Genomic DNA, 20,143 nt, shown 5'->3' with positions numbered 1-20,143 from the left:
GATTACATTAGAAAATTATTCATTGTTTATTTGAAATTCAAATTTATCTCGGTGTCCTGTATTTTTATTTGCTAAATCTGAAAACCCTACTTTATCTCATTCCAGAAAAATTTGTGTCCATCAGACCAGTAGGCTGCTTTGTGTCCTAGTTCTCTCTTATATAAAGCCAATTCCCAATTTACTTACATGAAATTTATGGGCCAAACTTCAAACATCAAGAGCTTTTATGGTCTGGACTCCACCTTCCTGTTCTTCCATTCAGGGGAGTAACAAGAGCCCAGGCTCTGAGACAGGAGCCGAATGGTGAGGGCCTGGAGACCAGTGTGGCCGCCACGGAGTGAATTGGAAAGAAGTCAAACCACATCCAAGACTACCTGATGCAGGGTTCTGGAGATCACTGGGAGGACACATGTTTCTACTTTGAGTGAAGTGGGCAGCTCTTGGGGAGTTTAAAATAGAATGACACGACCTGGCTTAATTTTTTTTTAATGTTTTATTTATTTTTGAGAGAGAGTGCAAGCCTGGGAGAGGCAGAGAAAGAGGGACAGAGGGTCCGAAGCAGTCTTTGTGTTAACAGCAGCAAGCCAGACATGGGGCTTGAACTCAAGTTCAACAAGATCAGGACCTGAGCTGAAGTCAGAGGGTCAACCCACCGAGCCATCCAGGCTCCCTGACCTGACTCAAGTTTAAGAGGAGCACATTGGCTGCTGTTGGAGAATCCCGTGCAGAGGCCGGATGCATTGCAGACATTCAGGCAGGCAGCTCAAGTTCTTCGGTTCCGGTTTCAACCTGAGTTATGCTGAGCTCTGCATGGCAGCTTCCAACTCGGAGGTGGGGGGAAGAGCATCATTCTCTCCGCTTTAATGTGGAACATGGCATTTCTTACTGAGACCTGAAGGGATGCTGCTCCAGGAGCGCCTTGTGGGTGTGGCATCTTTGGGTGCAGAAAAGCCAGCGCTATGAGCAGAGAACAACGTTCTCTCACAGGAGAGGGCAGCACAGGCTGTGGCGAGATGGAACCCTGAAGGGGAGAGCAGGTGGTGGACAGGCGGCAGGGGCACATGCTATGTTTCTGAGCCTAAATGAGACATTCCTGGGATCTCTTCCACCTCTAACTGGGAGAGACTTGGGGGTGGGGCTTGCAAGGTACTGCTACTGTTCAGGGGTTCATATGAAGCTGAAAGACTTTTATTAGTACTCTGTGACCTAAATAGCATACCTGGATACACATGGAAATAATAGGATGAGCAAAATTAAATAAAAGAAGTTCAAGGGGAAAAGAAAACACAAAGGGAGATATGACAGGATACAGTGCCCTACAAAAACCCCACAAACACTTGGCAAATTTCTAACTGAATGTCTCCTTTGTGCCGGGCATGTGCTTTTTAGACATTACCTCATTTGTTGTTCACAACAATCCTCGGTCCAGCACATATTATCACCACTCCCCTTTTATAGATGAAAAAGGGTTGAGGCCAGTGAGGATACAGGTAAGCAGCCTTTATAAAGAAGTCATGGAGATCTGAACTGTTTCTGTCAAACTGCAGACAGAGCTCACATTTCTTAAAGTAATCTCTATGCCCAATGTAGGGCTCCAACTCACCACCTTGACAAGAAGAGCTGTATGGTCTACTGACTGAGTCAGCCAGGCACCCAAGAATGTGTGTTTAAATTTTTTTTTAACATTTATTTAATTTTGAAAGACAGAGAGAGACAGAACATAAGCGAGGAAGGGGCAGAGAGAGAGACACACACACAGAATCTGAAACAGGCTCTAGGCTCCCAGCTCTAAGCTGTCAGCACAGAAACCAATGCGGGACTCAAATCCATGAACCATGAGACCGTGACCGGAGCCAAAGTTGGATGCTTAACCAACTGAGTGAGCCACCCAGTTGCTCTGAGTTTGTGTGTTTAAAAACAACTAAGTCATCAAGCCCCCTCTGGGGAGGGGTAAAGTCTATCCTAAAGAGCTAGGTAGAGTTCTTTAGCTAAAATAAAAATGACTGAAATCAAGATAGATGCTGGGGTACCTGGGTGGCTCAGTAGGTTAAGCGTCCGGCTTCGGCTCAGGTCATGATCTCACGGTTCCTGGGTTCGAGCCCCGCACTGGGTTCTGTGCTAACAGCTAGCTCAGAGCCTGGAGCCTGCTTCAGATTCTGCGCCTCTCTCTCTCTGACCCTCCCTTTCTCTCACTGTCTCTGACTCTCAAAAATAAATTTAAAAAGCATAAAAAAATGCCAGAAGGAGCAAGTCTGAAAATCACTACAAGGATCACTTATTGCAGAGAGACCAGAGCGGCTGGAGAGGCAGGATTCCAGAGTTGTTAGCAGAGTACAGATGTCCACCTGTCACACCCTTTGCCTCCCACTGAGCACTTAGCCATTTCCCATTTCTGTTAAGAAGAGTTGGCCAATTAGCTGTAGTGGCCCTGGCCCTTCAGACTTCAGCAGTAAGCCACCCAGGCAGGTCACTTGCAGGACACATGCACCATGATTGTTCATCCAATCCCTAACTCTGCCCAAATTATGGACGGACAGAAGTCAAGATGAAGGTTTCAATGCTGCACTGAAATACAGGTCCAAATCTAACAGGCTAAGTAACCAATTTCTTGCTTCCTTGTGATATATACCTCTAACCAGTTCAGTCGACATACCTTTGGGAGTATGTTTCCCAAGTTCTTCCTGGTTCCCTAGCTAATATTCAGCCCAAATGATGAAAATGAAAAAAGAGACATGCGTGGTTGAGAAAGGGGGGGCACCCAGGCAAAGGATTTCATTAGGAAAAAATAAAAAGTTAAAAAAAAAGAGACATTTTCATGCTTGTTCATAAATACTGGAAATATTGATCAGAATGCTTTATGTATTTCAGTTTTTCAGGGGTGTATCAGAATGCTTGCGTAGAGGTCTCTTCAACTATAGGGTTCGATTTGTGGCCCAAACCTTCTGCAATGTGCGTAGAAATTCAATTCCTTATAAGCCCAGTTGACTTGCTGCTTAGTTCAAATTTAATTTGACTGTTTTGGTAAATGGGGAAAGATGTATTACAATGTAGTACTCAGCTTGCATACCTCGGCGTTATACAATCTAGCTAGGTAATTCTACTGCAGATTCTTACTAGATTTACCTGATTTGATTGTATGTAGTCAGCAGAAGGAAAAGTAATTACAAGTAGATTTCAAAAGAGCTCAAATTCTCTAAAATCCATTTAAATGTTTGGTTTGTCTGTAGTTTCCTTTGTGAATTGATGCTTCAGCTCTGTACTTTCAAAACTCAGCCTGATAAAAGTACAGATTTCTGGGCTCTTTCCCAGATAATCTATATCAGCATTTTCAGCAAGCATCTTAGGTATTTGGATACAAGTCAGCCAAGAACTTTGATTTGGGATACAATGAAGAGCATCTCTAAGGCTCTTTGACATATCTGACATCTTTGTAACGTCCTGGAATATATATATATATATATATATATATATATATATATATATATATATATACACACACATATATATATACACACACATACATATATATATATATATATATATATATATATATATAAATACTTAGAAGAGTTCATTAGCAGGCTACTGAGCACTTACTTTTCTATAGTATTTCCATTATGACATAGACTACTTTTATTTTGGATCATGTTATTTTATAAAAAAGGTGATTACAACTTTGGCAGATATGAAAAAAATTAAAAAGCTTAGAAGATAAATGTCTTATTTGAGAAGTTTCCAGTAGTTTTATAAAAAATATGTCTATCATTTATCTATCCATCCATCTGTCCCTCCCCTCACCTACACACCTATCATATTAATTATCTAATGTATTTTGGATATTAAGTATATTTTCTATAAAGTGATCTGGGAACAATGAAGGCCAATTTGAATATTTTTCCTCAACCTTAGCACATACTGTTGCTGAGATTTGGTATCCTTTGAGATAAAGTTCCAATCTTACTCCTGCCAGAAGTCCTTCTTGACCACCTCAGCTATGTGTGATTCCCCGTTATAAACTGTATCTCTCACATGGTCTCTTACCATAATATACTGCTTAAAAAATCTGTAGCCTTTATCCTCAGTCAATTCATAGAGTTTTGGAGGGAAAAATGATGATTTTCTTCCTTATTCCCATAGCAAAAAACTCAGTGTCATTCATTAGTGTTTGGTCAATAAATGTTTGCAAATGGATTCATTCAGAAAGAGGAATATGGTAGTGGCATGATAATGTATGTACGGTGCATTAATAGAGTTCAATTTTATATAAATTCAAATCTTAATTTCTAAGCATTAATGAAATATGTAGGCATAGATGATTATAAGTACCGCGCGCTAACCGATTGCGCCACTGGAGCTCCGGCATAGATGATTATAGAATCACAAATTTTTAGCTTTGGCTGACTTCTCATCAATTATCAAGTACAAGTCCATTATTTCTTACACGTGGAAATTAGATTCTATAAAGCTACTTGAAAAAAAGGAACCATATACTTGAACATTTCATTTCATACATAAAGCAATAGTTTTAGTTATTGTTGCAGTTTTTGTAGCACCTGGTTCATACACAATAGACACCAAATATCAGCTCACTGGATTGCTTCTTGGAAATCAATTTCCCTAACTGGATATTTAGAACTAGATGGTGACTAGATAGATAGCTCATGCCTTCAGCTTCCCACATGCTTCGCAAGGGGTACCACCACCGACAGATGTCCCATTAGGATCTTTGCTGGATCTCCCTTGCCTCAGATAGAATTCTTGTTTCCTGTTCATTCCAGATCTTTGAGCACCTGCCTGAGCATGTGGATACTAGCTCTTCTTTCTGACTTCTATTGTGAGTGCTAAAAACCTAATTATATTGTATCCTTGCTGAATCTGTAATCATATCTGCCTTTCTAAAAGAGAAGAGTTATACTTTTATTTTCCTTTTTGGGAGCCATGGATGATTTTCTTCATATGATCTGGAAAGGAGAAAACAGTGGACACCAGATAGAGCAAGGTTTTCTTGGCCAATCACTAGAAGGGACTCCCTAGTCTCCATTTAGATTGCTCATCTTCATTCATTGTTTTACAAGTGTTGGAAACAAAGTGAGATACTAGAGAAGGATTTAACTCTTCAGTATCCTAAGCCACCAGTTATAACACAAGGGCTGAGGGAGAAAACCCTAGCATCTCCAAGCAGCAATAGGTCTAATCAGTTACTTTCTGTGTGTTTAGAGGGTAAACAAAACACCACAGTTTGGATTTATTCCCTTGGCTGCATGATCAACCCTTGCTCCTTCAGATGTGGTGTTCCTGAAAAAGACTCAGAGTAAAGATCAAACAGAATGGATTTTAGACATTTCTGACCTGACCTTACTATTTTGCTGATAAGAAAGCTGAGACTCAGAGAAGTTACTTGTTTAACGTGATTCAGTTGGATTGGACAGTGACATATCTGAAACTAAAACTGGCAGCCCTGTCTCTTTCATTGCTGCTGACCTTTGGCAAGTGTCTTACTCTTTAACTTCTTTTACTTTATCTGATATTTGGAGTGATTTCATGCTCAGGTAGATGACCAATCTTGCAGCTGAGCCTTGAAGGTCCTTGAATTTTTCATATATGGTGATGTTTTTTCTGACCCCACTTCCATCAGCATCTCCTATAAATTTTATCTCTTACCTGTCACATGTCTGAAATATCTTAGTCTCCGAGTACAACCATCACTTTTCTCCCATGTATTTCATTAAGGGAGTCCAAGCACAAGATACATAAATGTTAGTCAAAGGGTGATCATCTCTGGAGAGTGAGGAGAGAGGCATGACTTCCCTATAAAGGTTTAGGACTTTTGTTCCCTTTCTGCCTCTATTTTCTCCTTCTCTGCCCTATCCTGTGCTCCTGTCTTCCTTGCTCAGATTCCCCCAATGATTCATCTGGTTACCTAGTCTTTACTAATGTACTCAATGCTCTTTATTTATTGTTTTCCTTTGCACTTAATGTGACAAGAATCCAATTCTGTATATGTTGGCTTTCTCCATGTTTCTACCAGGGCTGACACAAGTCAATGGAGGAAATCCCACAGCTGGGCTGATCAATGTCTCTACAACAATAGTTCTTAAAGTGTGGTCCCAAGACTGGCAACATCAGCATGATTTGGGAACTTGTTAGAAACTGGGGAGCCCGGATGGCTCAGTCTGTTAAGCAGCCAACTTCAGCTCTGGCCATGATCTCACAGTTTGTGGCTTAGAGCTCCACGTTGGGCTCTGTGTTGACAGCTCAGAACCTGGAGCCTGCTTTGGATTCTGGGTCTCTGGCTCTCTCTGACCCTCCCCCACTTTCACTTGGTCTCTTTCTAAAAATAAATAAACATTAAAAAAAATGCAAGATCCGAGACTTACTCAGCTTACTGAATCAGAAGCTCTTGGAATGAAATACAACAATATGTATTTTAACATTTCCCCAGGTAATCCTGATACACCATAAAGTTCAGAAATTACTACTATATCAAATCTTTGCCTTTCACCTCATTTGGCTATTGGTATTAGCTGTCAAACTTTATATGTTTTCTAAATCAGTGATCCTCTATGTTTTGTACACTAGCTTCTTTAAAATCTCCATTTTCCACAGTACTGTGGTCCTGCCTGTCTCTCCTTACTCTCGAGGGATCATCACCCTCTGACTTAGTTTGTGCTTGAACTCCCTTAAACACCTGCCACCAAATCCTCAGACTTGCTGCAGTAAGTTGCAGTGCAAGAGTGTTCCTCTTCTTTGTGTCAAAGGCCAACCCGCACACCATTCCGTCCCCTTCAGCATCAGGAAGTTTTTCTCTTCATCAGGTTCTCTCTCTCCACTGGCATCTTCCACCCAACCGCATCATAATTTATGTTCGTACACTTAGGGATTTTGATTTTTTATTTTAATGTTTATTTATTTTTGAGAGTGGTGGAGGGGCAGAGAGAGGGAGACAAAGAATCAGAAGCAGGCTCCAGGCTCTCAGCTGTCACCACAGAGACTGAGCCGGGCTTGAACTCACGAACTGCAACATCATAACCTGAACTGAAGTTGGATGCCTAACCGACTGAGTCGCCCAGGCACCTGGGGTGTTTTGAAAAAAGCACTGTAGGATTTTAAGCAAGGGAGCAACCTTACCCAATGTATAGTTTATTATGATTTTTATGAAATCTTTCTTGTGTGGAGAAAGGAGGGCATGGGCTGAACCAAGAAAATCAGTTTAGCTGTAGTGGAGATATAACTAACTTTGGGTTATGATTTGGACATAGAATTAATGGGAGAGGATGGAGAGAATCAAAGGTAATCTCAGTCTTTTTAGTTTTAACAACTGGGTGGATAATGATGTTATTAGAATGGGAAGGGATAAGGTAATTGAAAAAAAAAAAAGCCAAGAATGCTTTGCTCAATGTTGAGTTTCAATTATTTATTGGAGCTCTATGAGGAGATAGGCATATAAATGTTTTAGTCTAGAATTCTAGGAAGAGATCAGGGATAGAAATATAAATTTAGGAATCTTTGGCCTATAGATGACATTTGAAGCTCTAAGTCATCCTGGGAAAATTTGTAGAAAGAGAAGGTAGACTATGACAAAACCCTGGGTTACTCTAATATTTAAAATGAGAGTAGGGAGGGGCACTTGTGTGGCAAAGTTGGCTAAGTGACTCTTGGTTTCAGCTCAGATCATGATCTCACAGTTTGTAAGTTTGAGTCCCACATCAGTGTGGGTTGACAGTGTGCAGCCTGCTTAGGATTTCTTTTTCCCTCTCTCTCTGCCCCTTCCTGGCTTGCTCGCTCACTCTCTCTCTCTCAAAAAAAATATAAATAAATATAAAAAATTAAATGGGAGTATGGAGTGAAAGTTCTTAGCATAGGAAAATGAGAATGAGCAATTGGTAAGGTAGGATAATTTCTCAGAATTCTCCCAATCAATTCTCAAATTCCACTGAGAAGTAAATGAGAATAAGGACAGAGAGGTAACGATTGGAAATGGGAACACAGAGGGCTCCAGAGACCTCAGCAAAAGCAGTCACAATAGAATGGTGAAATCAGAAGTCTGATTAGAATGGGCTGAGGAAATTAAGTTATTGAATTAAAGCCTGGTGTGAGGAGAAGCTGAAAAATTTGTCAGTCTTTCATTCTAGCCCCTCTCTAGATTTCTGAAATCAAAACCATTCTAAAAAGTAACCAAAGCCCTTCAAACTGATGCAGACTTTTGGAGAAATAAGGGTAATTATTAAAGACTCATATTTGTAAATTTTAAATGAAGGTCCCATGGACTTTAAACAGAACTGGAATGTTAAAAAAAAATCAATATAGAGCTCCATAAATGAAACTACTGACAGAGTAGTTACCATGCCAAAACAACAACCACTATGACAAAATTAGTTAAGTAAATAATTATTAAGTAAGTATTATAACAAACTGGCATCTGATATTACCTGGACAATTTTAGTATGATCAGTCCACAGATATTTGAGAAATGGCAACACACACACACACACACACACACACACACACACTTGCTGTCTCATCATTTTTATTAGTCAATCCCCTTAAAATAGTATGTTTAATTTCATGGATGATAAAATACGAGGAACCACATCTTCATTAGCATAGATTTACCAAGTCCTTGGTGTGTGTATTTGGTAAGGACATCAGAAATGAGCAGTATGATTACAACAATAGGAAAATAAGACATGTGAAGAGTCAAGTCTTCGCTAAATCCTTAGTTCATAAAAACTGGTTATCAAGCAGCACTAACACTGAAGATGGTGGACTGGTCATACACCAAGCGTCATCTTAGTCTGCAGACTGTAGAAACAACCATTGGCCATACAACTAGTAAAGATAATTAACCTCCTGAGTGAAACTATTTAGTGAGAAAAGAACCATGTATCTTCCAGTAGATGGTCATTTGTTGCCAGGATATTATATCCACGTATAGTTCACATATAATTGCACAAATGCAAGATTCCTTTTATGATGGAGCATCCAGAAAATAGACTCTTTCATTTGGAACTTCAAATATAACTAATCTCATATATAATATTTTAACTGCCTACTAATTTCCTCGGTAATATTTTAAGTTAGCAGAAATGTATTGAGCACTTATTATGTGCAAAGCACTGTAGTGATGTTGCCTTATGTATATGCATATAAGAAATAACTAAACCCCAAATATTTTATCCTTATTTTTGAATGAATGAGTGGCTGGCATGCTGGTGCTGTTACCAAAGGGTGTGAACACCAAATGTTTAGTTCCTACCAGCTCATGACCCCCATCTTCATCGAAGTCCTCCTCTATCCCATCAGTCATCTCTTCTCCATCCGCATCTGGCCCTCCTTCAGCAGGCTCCTCTGTAGAGTGATCTGCATTCTCTGACACACATTCATCTTGGATCAGCTCTATACTCTCTTCCAATTGCTTCTTCTGAGCTTCTGGTGGGGGAGAAAGCAAATGACTACTACCTTGGGTTGCTCATGAGCCATTTGGATAAACCATGAAAAAACAGTCTATGAAAGGGCAAATTCTGTGTGAGGAAGCTAACGTAATATTATGTTCCAGTTGAATTTATTCAGTCATGTAAACTATGTACCTATATCTATGTACATTTTCATGGAAATATATTTACTTTTAAATGGAATTAGGAAAAATTAGGAAATCTAGATGGTACTAGTATATAGATAAATAAAGATTTACATAAATAGATGGATCTTTCTGGCTATATATATTCTTTTCTAATAGGGATATTCTTAGAGGAAAAAATATAGCAAAAACAGAGGGCAAAAATCACATAAAACATAGAACTTGTTCACTCATGGAGGGAAAATGAAGAAATCTCATTGACAAGTTCAAACTTAATTGAAAAAAACAAAAATTCACTGAGGAAAAAAAAGTACAAAAGCATATGTGTTGTCTTTTAGACAACTTGTCTACATGAACAATATTTTGAAATTTTAGTCTAGATTTTGTTGGCAGATATGGCTAACTGCAGTGGTTAAGAATGAAATTCTGGTGTTAGATTTATTAGCTGTGTGATTCAAAGTCAAAATGGTTAACCTTTCTTGTGCTTCAGGTTTTTCATCCATGCAATTAGGATAACTACTTCTTAACTTCCAGGGTTTGGCATAATGTTTAGTAGAGTTATTTGCAAATAATAAGTGCTCAACAGATGAAGTTACATTCTACAATAATAGAATTCCCTTTAATTACCAGGGTGTATTTGCTCCATTTAGAACAATTTGCCTGGATGGGAATTATGCTGACAACATAATAAACATTTCCCCTAGTGAATGGTTTTCATCTCCTGTGAAAGTATCAAGAAGCATGGGATATTGAATAAATGAGATCAGTTACTCTACTTCCTTATCTTAACTTATTCCCATGTATATACAGCTATCTCAAAAGCTGGGTGATTTTCACTCATTTTGATCATTGTTATTTTATCAGGTAATTATCACATTATTTGATTTGAATTTTAAGAGATGCTACATTTCAAGCTTATATATTTATATTTTATGGCAATAAAGGTAGTTTATAGAGCCAAATAAATTTGGCTCTTTTTCATAATGTGAGTTAAAAAGAAAGCAAGCATTGATATACATATATTTTAACTCAGCACAAATCTTTTCAAATACAAGTAACATCTAAATCAATATACTGATAAAAATGATGAGTAAAGAAGCAGGTATCCTCTTCTGTAAATTGTTTAAAATGGTAGTAATCGTTACTTGTATGAATACATGTGTTCTTGCAGTTTAATTCTCCAAATAATAAAGATTATGTATTGAAAATAAGGCAGGAGGATAGGGTTGTGCTCTGGTCTCGCTGTCAGAGGACAGGATTCTAGTTCCAGCTCATCTACTCACCAGTGGAATCATGCCCACTGGGCTTGAGTCTGTTTTGGCCACTTGGTCAGGTCATTTAAATGTATTAGGTCAACTTTTCCTCATCTGTATAAAAGATTTCATAAAAATCCCTACCTGTGGGGTTTGCTGTGAGGATTAACAGAGCTTCTATTTTGGAAATGTTTTGCATACTAGGAAAGGCTACATAACTGTGTACTGTTACGTACAAAAAGGAGACTGTGTGCTCCTCCCTGTGCATGTGCCGTGATAACAACAGTAGGCATGGGACAAGAGGCCTGGCAATTTCAGGAATAACTGAAAAACTTGTGGGCTGAAGCTTCATTTCAAAGGAGGAGAAGAACTGGTAAGTCCAACAAGGCTAAAAATAATTGCTACAGGCATCTTCAAATGACAAAACCTAAGGACTTTTTCTTCATTTACTTCCCATATATAGACACAGACTATACATTTCATGATGTTTTTCTGTTAACTTGTTAGTTTCAGTTTTCTCCACAGATCAACATAACTAATATAGTGATGATGTCAATTCTGCTTTTAAAGCTACACTTTTTATCTTCACATATGTGAGCGTACTGATGAAAGCAAGCAGCTTAAACTCCCTTTTCTCTGATGTCTTATCTAACCTTACTTTTAGCATAGAAAGTCTTAGGAAGACTTTAAAGTGATGATTATAAAACTTAACCAAAAAGTTTAATTGGGAGAAGATTACCCAAGTATCTGGATTAAAAGGAAGGCAAATCAGGCGAGAGACACAGACCAAACACATGCTGAACTTAACTGTTACTGAAAATTGCTAGTTTTTATTCATCTCACCTTCTTTCCATGTATCATTGACCTCTACAGTTCTTGATCTTCAACCTACTTACACCTTACACACCCGAGACCAGCACCAATGGGGAAAAAACTGTGATGGGCAGACTAGTTTGAGCACTGAAGTTCTGAATCTCTGATGTTAACCCATCCCATGATCTGCTCTACAGCCTCTACCATGGCTGACCCTCTGGACAGCACAATGCATCTGACAACTCTGGTTTCAACCCTTCAGTCTTTCTCCTTAGAGTGATTTTTGTATTTATCATTTGGCCCCTCCCTTTTTGCCACTTTAGGTCACCACTTGTTCAAAATACCACTGCTTTCATGACCTGGTGCTGGTATTTCAGGAATGAGAGAAGAATGGGCATTTGGGATTGGACAATTATTATCCTACACAGTGAAGAATGTTTAAATCTTACAACTTTTCCTAAAGCCAGACTTTCTGGATTTTAGGCCATTATGTTTATCCTTTAATTATAATACACAACTGTACTTTTGCTTAGGATTAATATTATTTTGGAAATTTATTTGGCTTGACATGTACATTTCTTTGCTAATGATTTCAGAAGTATTTGTTCTCTGGAAACCCTCTCTTTGTAATGTTGAAATAAATATTCTTTTTTTTCCCCCTTTGGACAATTTTTGGCCAAAGAACCACAGAGATTTTCAGAGAACCCACATGGGATCACAACTTAAAGACATCCAGCCCTCATTTGGCTTTGTATATCAATTTGTTGCAGTTATGTTTGAAATCCAAGCTGACTCTCCTAATCCTCCTAAACTAAATGGGATCCCTTCTTCCCTGATCACCCAAAGCCCAAATCAAATGCTGTCTCACAGTTAGTCTAATCTTGTCCTATTCTTCTCTCAGTGGTGTTTAAGTTTCCTTAATACTAGAGCTATTGCCTCAAAAAGTCATTGTCACACTCAAATGGGGATAATATAGATGTTAATCTTTTGTAAAGTGGAAAGTGCAATACAAGTCAATTATCAAGAAATAGTTTGATTTGCTCTGTACCCTTTACTGAATGCCTTGTATATAGAAGAGACAATATAAGCTATTAGAAAGGATACAGAATTTGAGATCCACAATTCTGTTAATTACTAATCCTATTAACTATAGCTTTCTTCTCTAAAAGATGAGCATGAAAATAACATCTTTCAGAGAATTGTTGCATACTCAAATGAAGAAAAAGGAGTGAACGTGTTTTTAAAAATATAAAACATGTTATCATAACAAGCTCAAAAATGATTATTGACTTAAACCTATATTATTGCTCCCGACAGACAGTTTATGTCAAAATCATTCATTACTATTGACCATCAAGCATCTACATTACAAGGACAATTTGGGATCTGACATGGGCCCTTCATTTCTGTTTAGACAGACACAGCGTTTTAAGTTAGTGTCTGCTTTTTTGAGTGTGTTATACAACATAAAGGTAACTCCTCTGACAGCCAATTTCAAAGGCAATAGTGTTCCATGCAGAAAAACCTAGCACTCATCTTCATTCATCCATTCATTAGCTTGAAGACTAAATGCATGAAAGACATTATCTGGTTTGAGAAAAAAATCTTTAATTACAATGGCAATCAATTCATAGCACTTTAACAGAAATACAATCAACCTGCGCTTCAGTAATATGTAGTCATCATAGATTTTGTCATTACCTCAGTGAGAAATGTTATAATCACTAAACAATGATAGGTTCCAGGAATAAAATCACACATGAAAGCACATCTTGTTTATTAAACTGTTGGTTTACAGTTTAACAAGCAGTTTTGATCCAGTAATTACTTTGTTGAAGTAGAAACAAAGCAGCTTGTTTTATTTTTTTATGAATAATTATCTAATTTTATTTCTCCTAGAAATAAGTAGTATTTTTTGGTTTATTCCTGAGTTTATAACATTTTCTACATCTATATAATTCTTTTTCTACTTATCACTTTTTCCTACTTATTGTGAGTATATCTGTGCTATGTATGTGCCCATTTTTGGCTCTACTACTACAGTTCTTTGGGGCAGAAACATTTTTATTCATCTTTGTAGCCCTGATGGTTCACTCAGAGCCTCACATGCAACTGAAATATCTCCTGAATATATTTACGAATTGTGGTGGAACTAAAAGATGAAAACAAATGTGTGGGTGTCAAATTCTTTTCATAGAGTCAAAGTGATTGCTGAATTTGGCACCATGGTCACAGAAATATGAGTCCACAGAGGTTAAAAGAAACATCTTTGTCACATTTTACATGAAAGCTCCATACCACTAAGTCAAATAAAATGCGGGGTCTGAGTGTTTCTTAGAAGACTGTTCATTTTTACATGGTAAGTCTTCAGGAGAAGAAATTCAATGTGAGGTGTGCAAGGCCTTAGGGGAGGAGGGCTGCTTTGGAATACTGGCAACTTCTGGAGTCTCTGCTGACTTCTTTAAGTCAGAATGACAGGTGGCCATAGCATTTCTTTTGTGGGCAAAGTGAATTTTAGATTTTTTTTGAAAGAATGTATTAAGAACCAAAAAGCTAGCAGCTCATGCCTAAAAGATATCTCTAATATTACATAGATTATGAATTTCAACAGAAAAAAGGTTCATTATGGCTCCAAGTTAGTGAGTGCTTACAAAGTACTGATCATGCAACACGCATTAACCACAGGCCTTGAAACATCTGGCAGGGTAGGCTTCTTGATCATTTTGCAGGTCGAGAAATGGGTGCCCATGGTCACACGGTTAATAAATGCAAGTGTTAGAATTCCTGCTTAAGGTTTTCTGACTCTGTAGCCTGAGCTGTTTCCTAATCCGTCTCTAGAAAAAAGGCCCAATTTGACAGAGCTTTGAATCTCCTTAGTAACCAGACGATTTCAAATTAAAGAATGAAGAAATCTGTTTAGTTAGGGGCACATGCCCCAACTAAATAATGGCTATCAAAGGAAAAGTACAAGTGCTAGTTAAGTACTTCTGTTGATGAGAATATGCCTCAGGCTCTCAAAAGCCATGAAAGGAAGGAATTTGATATTAAATTTCAATCTTCATATTCAAAACATTTTTTGTAAGTCTCATTTCTATTTCAAAAGCTATATGTGATATAGAAAATGAGTTAGAATTGTTGGGATTTATATTCAAAGCATTTTTATTAAATTCAGTTTGCAGCATAGCTATTATCATTAATATAACTCTGAAAATTGGTTGAGTTGGCAATTAAGTTTTTTGACAGGCTGACTTAATTGCTAGCTAATTGCTAGCTAAATTGTACTTAGCAGATGGTTGGAAAGAATGTTGATATAAAACAGTCACATTATTCATTAGAGTCAAGCAAGTATTCTATAACTATTGTTTTTGCATACCCGTATAAACTGTATTTAAAAAAAATTCTACACTACAACACCTGCATATAATATGAATTTAACTCAATGATCTCTATAAATGTTATTTTAAAAATGCAACTTATTATGGATGGTATTACTAATAATGACATAAATGAGCATCAGGAAAGTTTCATAGGAGGATTGCTTTCAGACTAAAACGTCAGTTACATAAGTACATTCCTGGAGAAAATGACCTCAAAGTTGTTCTCATTGAGTACCTTGGATTGTTAAGGTCACCACAAATTCAATATAAATAATTAAAAAATTTTTTTAATGTTTATTTATTTTTGAGAGAGAAGGAAGCAGAGTGCAAGCTGGAGAGGGGCAAAGAAAGAGAGGGAGACACAGAATCTGAAACAGGCTACAGGCTCTGAGCTGTCAGTACAGAGCCTGATACATAGCTACAACTCACAAACTGTGAGATCATGACCTGAGCTGAAGTTGGATGCTTAACCCACTGAGCCACCCAGGTGCCCCAAATATAAATAATTTTTAAAATTACAGATATATTGTGTTTACTTAAACCTCATAATAATTTCAAGGGATAGGTATTAATTTTCCCCATCTTACTTTTTAAAAAATATTTATTTGAGAGAGAGAGACACACAGTGTGAGCAGGTGAGGGGTAGGGAGGGAGACACAGGATCTGAAGCAGGCTCCAGGCTTTGCAGTCAGCACAGAGCCCAACCCAGGGCTCAAACTCACAAAGTACAAGATTATGACCTGAGCCAACGTCAGATGCTTAATCAACTGAACCACCCAGGCACCCCAATTTCCCCCATTTTACTTATTTATAAATAAAACATTTTTCTTTTAAATGTGTATTTATTTTTGAGAGAAAGAGAGAGCTAGAGCACGAGTTAGGGAGGGGCAGAGAGGGAGACACAGAATCTGAAGCAGGCTCCAGGCTCTGAGCTGTCAGCACAGAGCCCAACGAAGGGCTTCAACTCACAAACCGTGAGATGATGACCTGAGGCAAAGTCGGATGTTTAATCAATGAGCCACCCAGGTGCCCCATCCCCCATTTTATAAATTTCATAATTTATAAATACCAAATACTACACAACTAGTAAGTTTTGGGATTGAATCTAGTTCTGTTTGAATCTTAAGTATGGGGCCTTATAGATGTCTTGCTGATGTAGATCTCTTTGCCACAAGGAAGATGAATTAGGGAAGAAGCAAACTAGAAGTGGGCAGACTGGCTACCAGGTGAGGCTTTGGAGGATGAAAATGTTCTAAGTGCTTTGTGGTGCTGGTTGTACTGCTCAGTAACATACTAAGAGGTCACTGACTTGCACTCTTGGAATGGGTAAGTTTTATGCTATACAATAAAGTTGGTAAAAAATCAGATGAGTTCATTAGAGTAAATGAGGGATGATGAAAGCTTGGGTATAGGCAATAGCATTGGGAAAACAGAAGCAGTGGAGTAAAAAGATGCTAGGGTAACATTTTGAAACACTGGCCGTAGAAGGAGCAGAAGGTGTTAATTTGGCAATCTGATTGACAGGATTTATATAGTGGTGATGTGACAGAGACTGGACACAGAGAATACATCTGGATGAGAAAGTGAGGAAAAAGATTTCTATTTTGAAAGATAGTGATTATTACCAAGGACCTTAATGTAGCCCTCAGCTTCCTCCTGACTACAGGCTCCTGACCTCTTTGTGCTTAGAGCGGTCTTTTAGAAAACTTGCAATTGTAAAGCATTTTTATGTCTCTTTGAGATGTAAGTCTTTTGCAACCTAGGCCTGTCTTTCTTAAAATCTAGAAGTCATCCCCTTGAAATGTAATCATCAAGAAAGATAGTCTCTGTGGGAGAGTAGAAGCTTATCTTCCATAATAGTCAATTAGCAACACAGATGGCCCAATCATACCGACCAGCCTCTGTACTAATGTCCTCTAATATTTTCCATTAGCTTACTCCAGCGTTTAAAAATTGTCCTGCCTTTTGTTCTAGTAGCATTCAATTTCCACCCTCTACTGCACTAGTCTTGACCCCAATTGCCATAGTCTAGAATAAAGTCTTCCTTGCCATTTTGAATAAGTGTCCAGTGCAATTTTCTTTTTGCAGTTACCCCAGGGATAGTCAAAGGAAGTTCTCCAGGAAGGAGGGGGGGAAATTTTGATCCACTGCTAAATACAAGTCACTTTCTTTTCACAACTTTAAATGTAGCTTCGTTAAACTATTTGATTTTTATAGTTAAATATTTCTACAAGATTTGTTTTAAAAAACAGCAGTCTTTGATTTCTACCTGCTCACTCTTTTCAGTTCCTTTAAAGGCTTTCAACTCAGCTCATTCTTTCAAGCATATGCCCTCATATTTCTAAATATGTGTTTCTTTTGCTATTTCTTGATCAGTCTTAGGCTCTATCTATTGATATCATACTTAGGAAGCTGAGGATTCAATTCTCTGTCATACAATCCCCACTTACTTCCCATCACTCTAGGGAGTTATATTGTGAATTAGATTAGACCAATTTTCTGTTTTTAATGTAATTTTAAGTATGAAAATGCTTTGTGCAGCTAAGCTGTTAGTATATAATAAACAATTTTTCTTTCCTGAACAGTATTATTTTCTTTGGTTTAAAAGTGCCGTGAGTTTTTCATTTTATTTTGTTTTGTTTAATTTAGTTCCCTATGTGCAGACATGTACTTGTGAAAACTTTAACTAGTCTTGTAAATCTACATGTTTCAGATGAATTCACTTCCCCAGGTGTTAGCCACTCTATCAATTGTATCATGAAAAAGTCTCCCCTATAGCTTTTGAGTTGTTCTGATTTGGACTTCTTTCTGAGTCTGTTGCACAGCTCATATGCTAGAATCTTCTTTACCACTATCTTGCCATTCCCCTTGCTCTTGCCTTGGGATTTCCCTGCTTTGGGAAAACCAGGTTTCCCCTTTCTTGGTTCACCTGCTTGTTTTTGTTTTCCTCCAGTACTTTTCAGGGAAAGCATGAATTGAAGGTATATATTTTGATATTTATATATCTGAAAATGTCTTTAATCTCTGCTCACATTTAATAGTTTGGGTATTAGGTACAGAATTGTAGCTTCTAAATAATCTTTCCTCAGAAATTTTAGGGCATGTTTCATTGCCTCCTGGTTTTCAGCGTAGCTGCTGAGAAGCCCATTGGTATTCTGATTCCCGTTTCTTTATAGGAAAACTGTTTCCTCTCTTTTCCTGTCTTGCTGGAAGCTGGTAGGAACTTCTCTTTGCCCTCACATTCTGAAACATCACAGTGAGATGCTCTGATGTGCATCTTTTTTCCTGCATTGTTGCAGGCACTCAGTGGATTCTTTCAACCTAACTAATGTTCTTCAGGTTGTTTTTTCTTTAAAAAAATTTTTTTTTAACTTTTGTTTATTTTTGAGAGACAGAGCACAAGCAGTGGAGGGGTAGAAACAGGGAGATCCAGAATCTGAAGCAGGCTCCAGGCTCTGAGCTGTCAGCATCGAGCCTGACACAGGACTCGAACCCACGAGCCGTGAGATAATGACCTGAGCCGAAGTTGAATGCTTAACTGACTGAGCCACCCAGGTGGTCCCTTCAGATTTTTTTCTAAAAAAATTTTTTGATGATCTCTCCTATTTATTTCTGAAGCCCTGTTATTCAGATATTCATACAATAATTTTCATATCCTTCCTCTCCTATTTTTCATATCTATTTTCCTCCATATTTTCTGGAAGAGTTTCTTCAATTTTGTCTTCCAATACTGTATTATTTATTTGTGCTGTTACATGTTAATTTATAAAAGCTCTTTTATATGTTTTCTGAATACTCATTTTTAGTTTCATGTTCTCATTTCATGAATGTATTATCTTCTCTTTCTGAGTGTATTAATACATGTTTTCTTTTTACTTTTTCTTTTTAAAGTTTTATTCCTCTGCACAATATTTCATCCAATTTTTCTTTTTCTTTCCTTTTTTGATATCTCCTCTTTATGTTAGGTGTTTTCAATTATTGGGTGATGCTTGTCCATTCATCTGAAGAGGGTGGTATTAAAATATCAAGGGGCAGCTTTGTAATCACAGGGATATGGTTTTTGCAGGGTGATGTGGCTGACCATTTTCTCCCATGTCCCTATGCCAGCATCTTTAAATCTTTCCTTTTAGGATGCTCATTTCCCTAACTAAAATTTCTAGCGTCTTGCCATAGTTTGGCAGCTGAGGGGTGGGGTGGGTGGTGGGTGGGGGGTTGGGGGGATGCTTGGAATTTCTACAGTACTTGTGTAAACTTTCACTTTCTCTCCTTGCTTTCACCTGCACTCAAATATGTTGTCTACCATCTCTAAGATCTGCAGTTTTAGCTTTCTATAGGAAACTTCTCCAGCTTTCTAGTGGGTCAGGGACAGTTGGAAATACAGGAATATGATTCCTTAACAGGCTTACGGCCATGTATACCCCCTTTTTCAGAGGAATATGATGTCTTTAATTTTCAGCCTTTTGGGATTTCTGTGGTTAAAACTGGACTTAGATTTCTAGTGTATGCCAAGTCAGGTACACTTCTCCATCGGCTGTCCAGTTTCTAAAATTTTGTTCCCATTCTCTTTATGCCTAGGGGTTTTCATATTTTTTATTTTACTTTATTTTATTTTTATTTTTATTTTTATTTTTCCATAATATTTTATTGTCAAATTGTTTTCCATATAACAACCAGTGCTCTTCCCCTTAAGTGTCCTCCACCATCACCACCACCTCTTTTCCCCCCTCCCCCTTCCCCTTCAACTCTCAGTTCATTTTCAGCATTCAATAGTCTCTCAAGTTTTGCATCCCTCTCTCTCCCCAACTCTCTCTCCCTCCTCCGCTCCCCCTGGTTCTCCATTAGGTCTCTCCCGTTTTCCTGCTAGACCTATGAGTGCAAACATATGGTTTCTGTCCTTCTCTGCCTGGCTTACTTCGCTCAGCATGACACCCTCAAGGTCCATCCACTTTCCTACAAAAGGCTATATGTCATTCCCTCTCATTGCCATGTAGTACTCCATCGTGAATATATACCACATCTTCTTGATCCATTCGTCAGGTGATGGACATTTAGGCTCCTTCCATGCTTTGGCTATTGTTGACATTGCTGCTATGAACATTGGGGTACATGTGCTCCTATGCATC

General features: G+C 38.0%; 1 protein-coding gene and 1 long non-coding RNA gene across 9 annotated transcripts in view; one reads left to right on the top strand and one right to left on the bottom strand.

The window, feature by feature from the left end:
- RALYL (RALY RNA binding protein like) overlaps window positions 1-20,143 on the bottom strand; it is a 714,980-nt gene that overhangs the window by 30,661 nt on the left and 664,176 nt on the right. For 6 of the 8 annotated variants that reach the window (XM_029923807.1, XM_029923812.1, XM_029923804.1 and 3 more), the window contains one exon: window positions 9,257-9,429. The exons of 1 other annotated variant lie outside the window; for it this stretch is intronic. In XM_029923807.1, coding sequence (XP_029779667.1) covers window positions 9,257-9,429 — 173 coding nt within the window. The remainder of the gene's footprint in view (window positions 1-9,256; window positions 9,430-20,143) is intronic. One more of the 8 variants, XM_029923808.1, reaches the window with a different exon arrangement.
- LOC115279267 overlaps window positions 1-20,143 on the top strand; it is a 176,951-nt gene that overhangs the window by 127,173 nt on the left and 29,635 nt on the right. The window lies entirely within an intron of this gene.

The sequence above is a fragment of the Suricata suricatta genome, chromosome 15, assembly GCF_006229205.1.
Source record: "Suricata suricatta isolate VVHF042 chromosome 15, meerkat_22Aug2017_6uvM2_HiC, whole genome shotgun sequence".
Taxonomy (NCBI): domain Eukaryota; kingdom Metazoa; phylum Chordata; class Mammalia; order Carnivora; family Herpestidae; genus Suricata; species Suricata suricatta.
The sequence above is the reverse complement of the archived record's forward strand: the minus strand, read 5'-3'. Positions and strand labels throughout refer to the sequence as shown.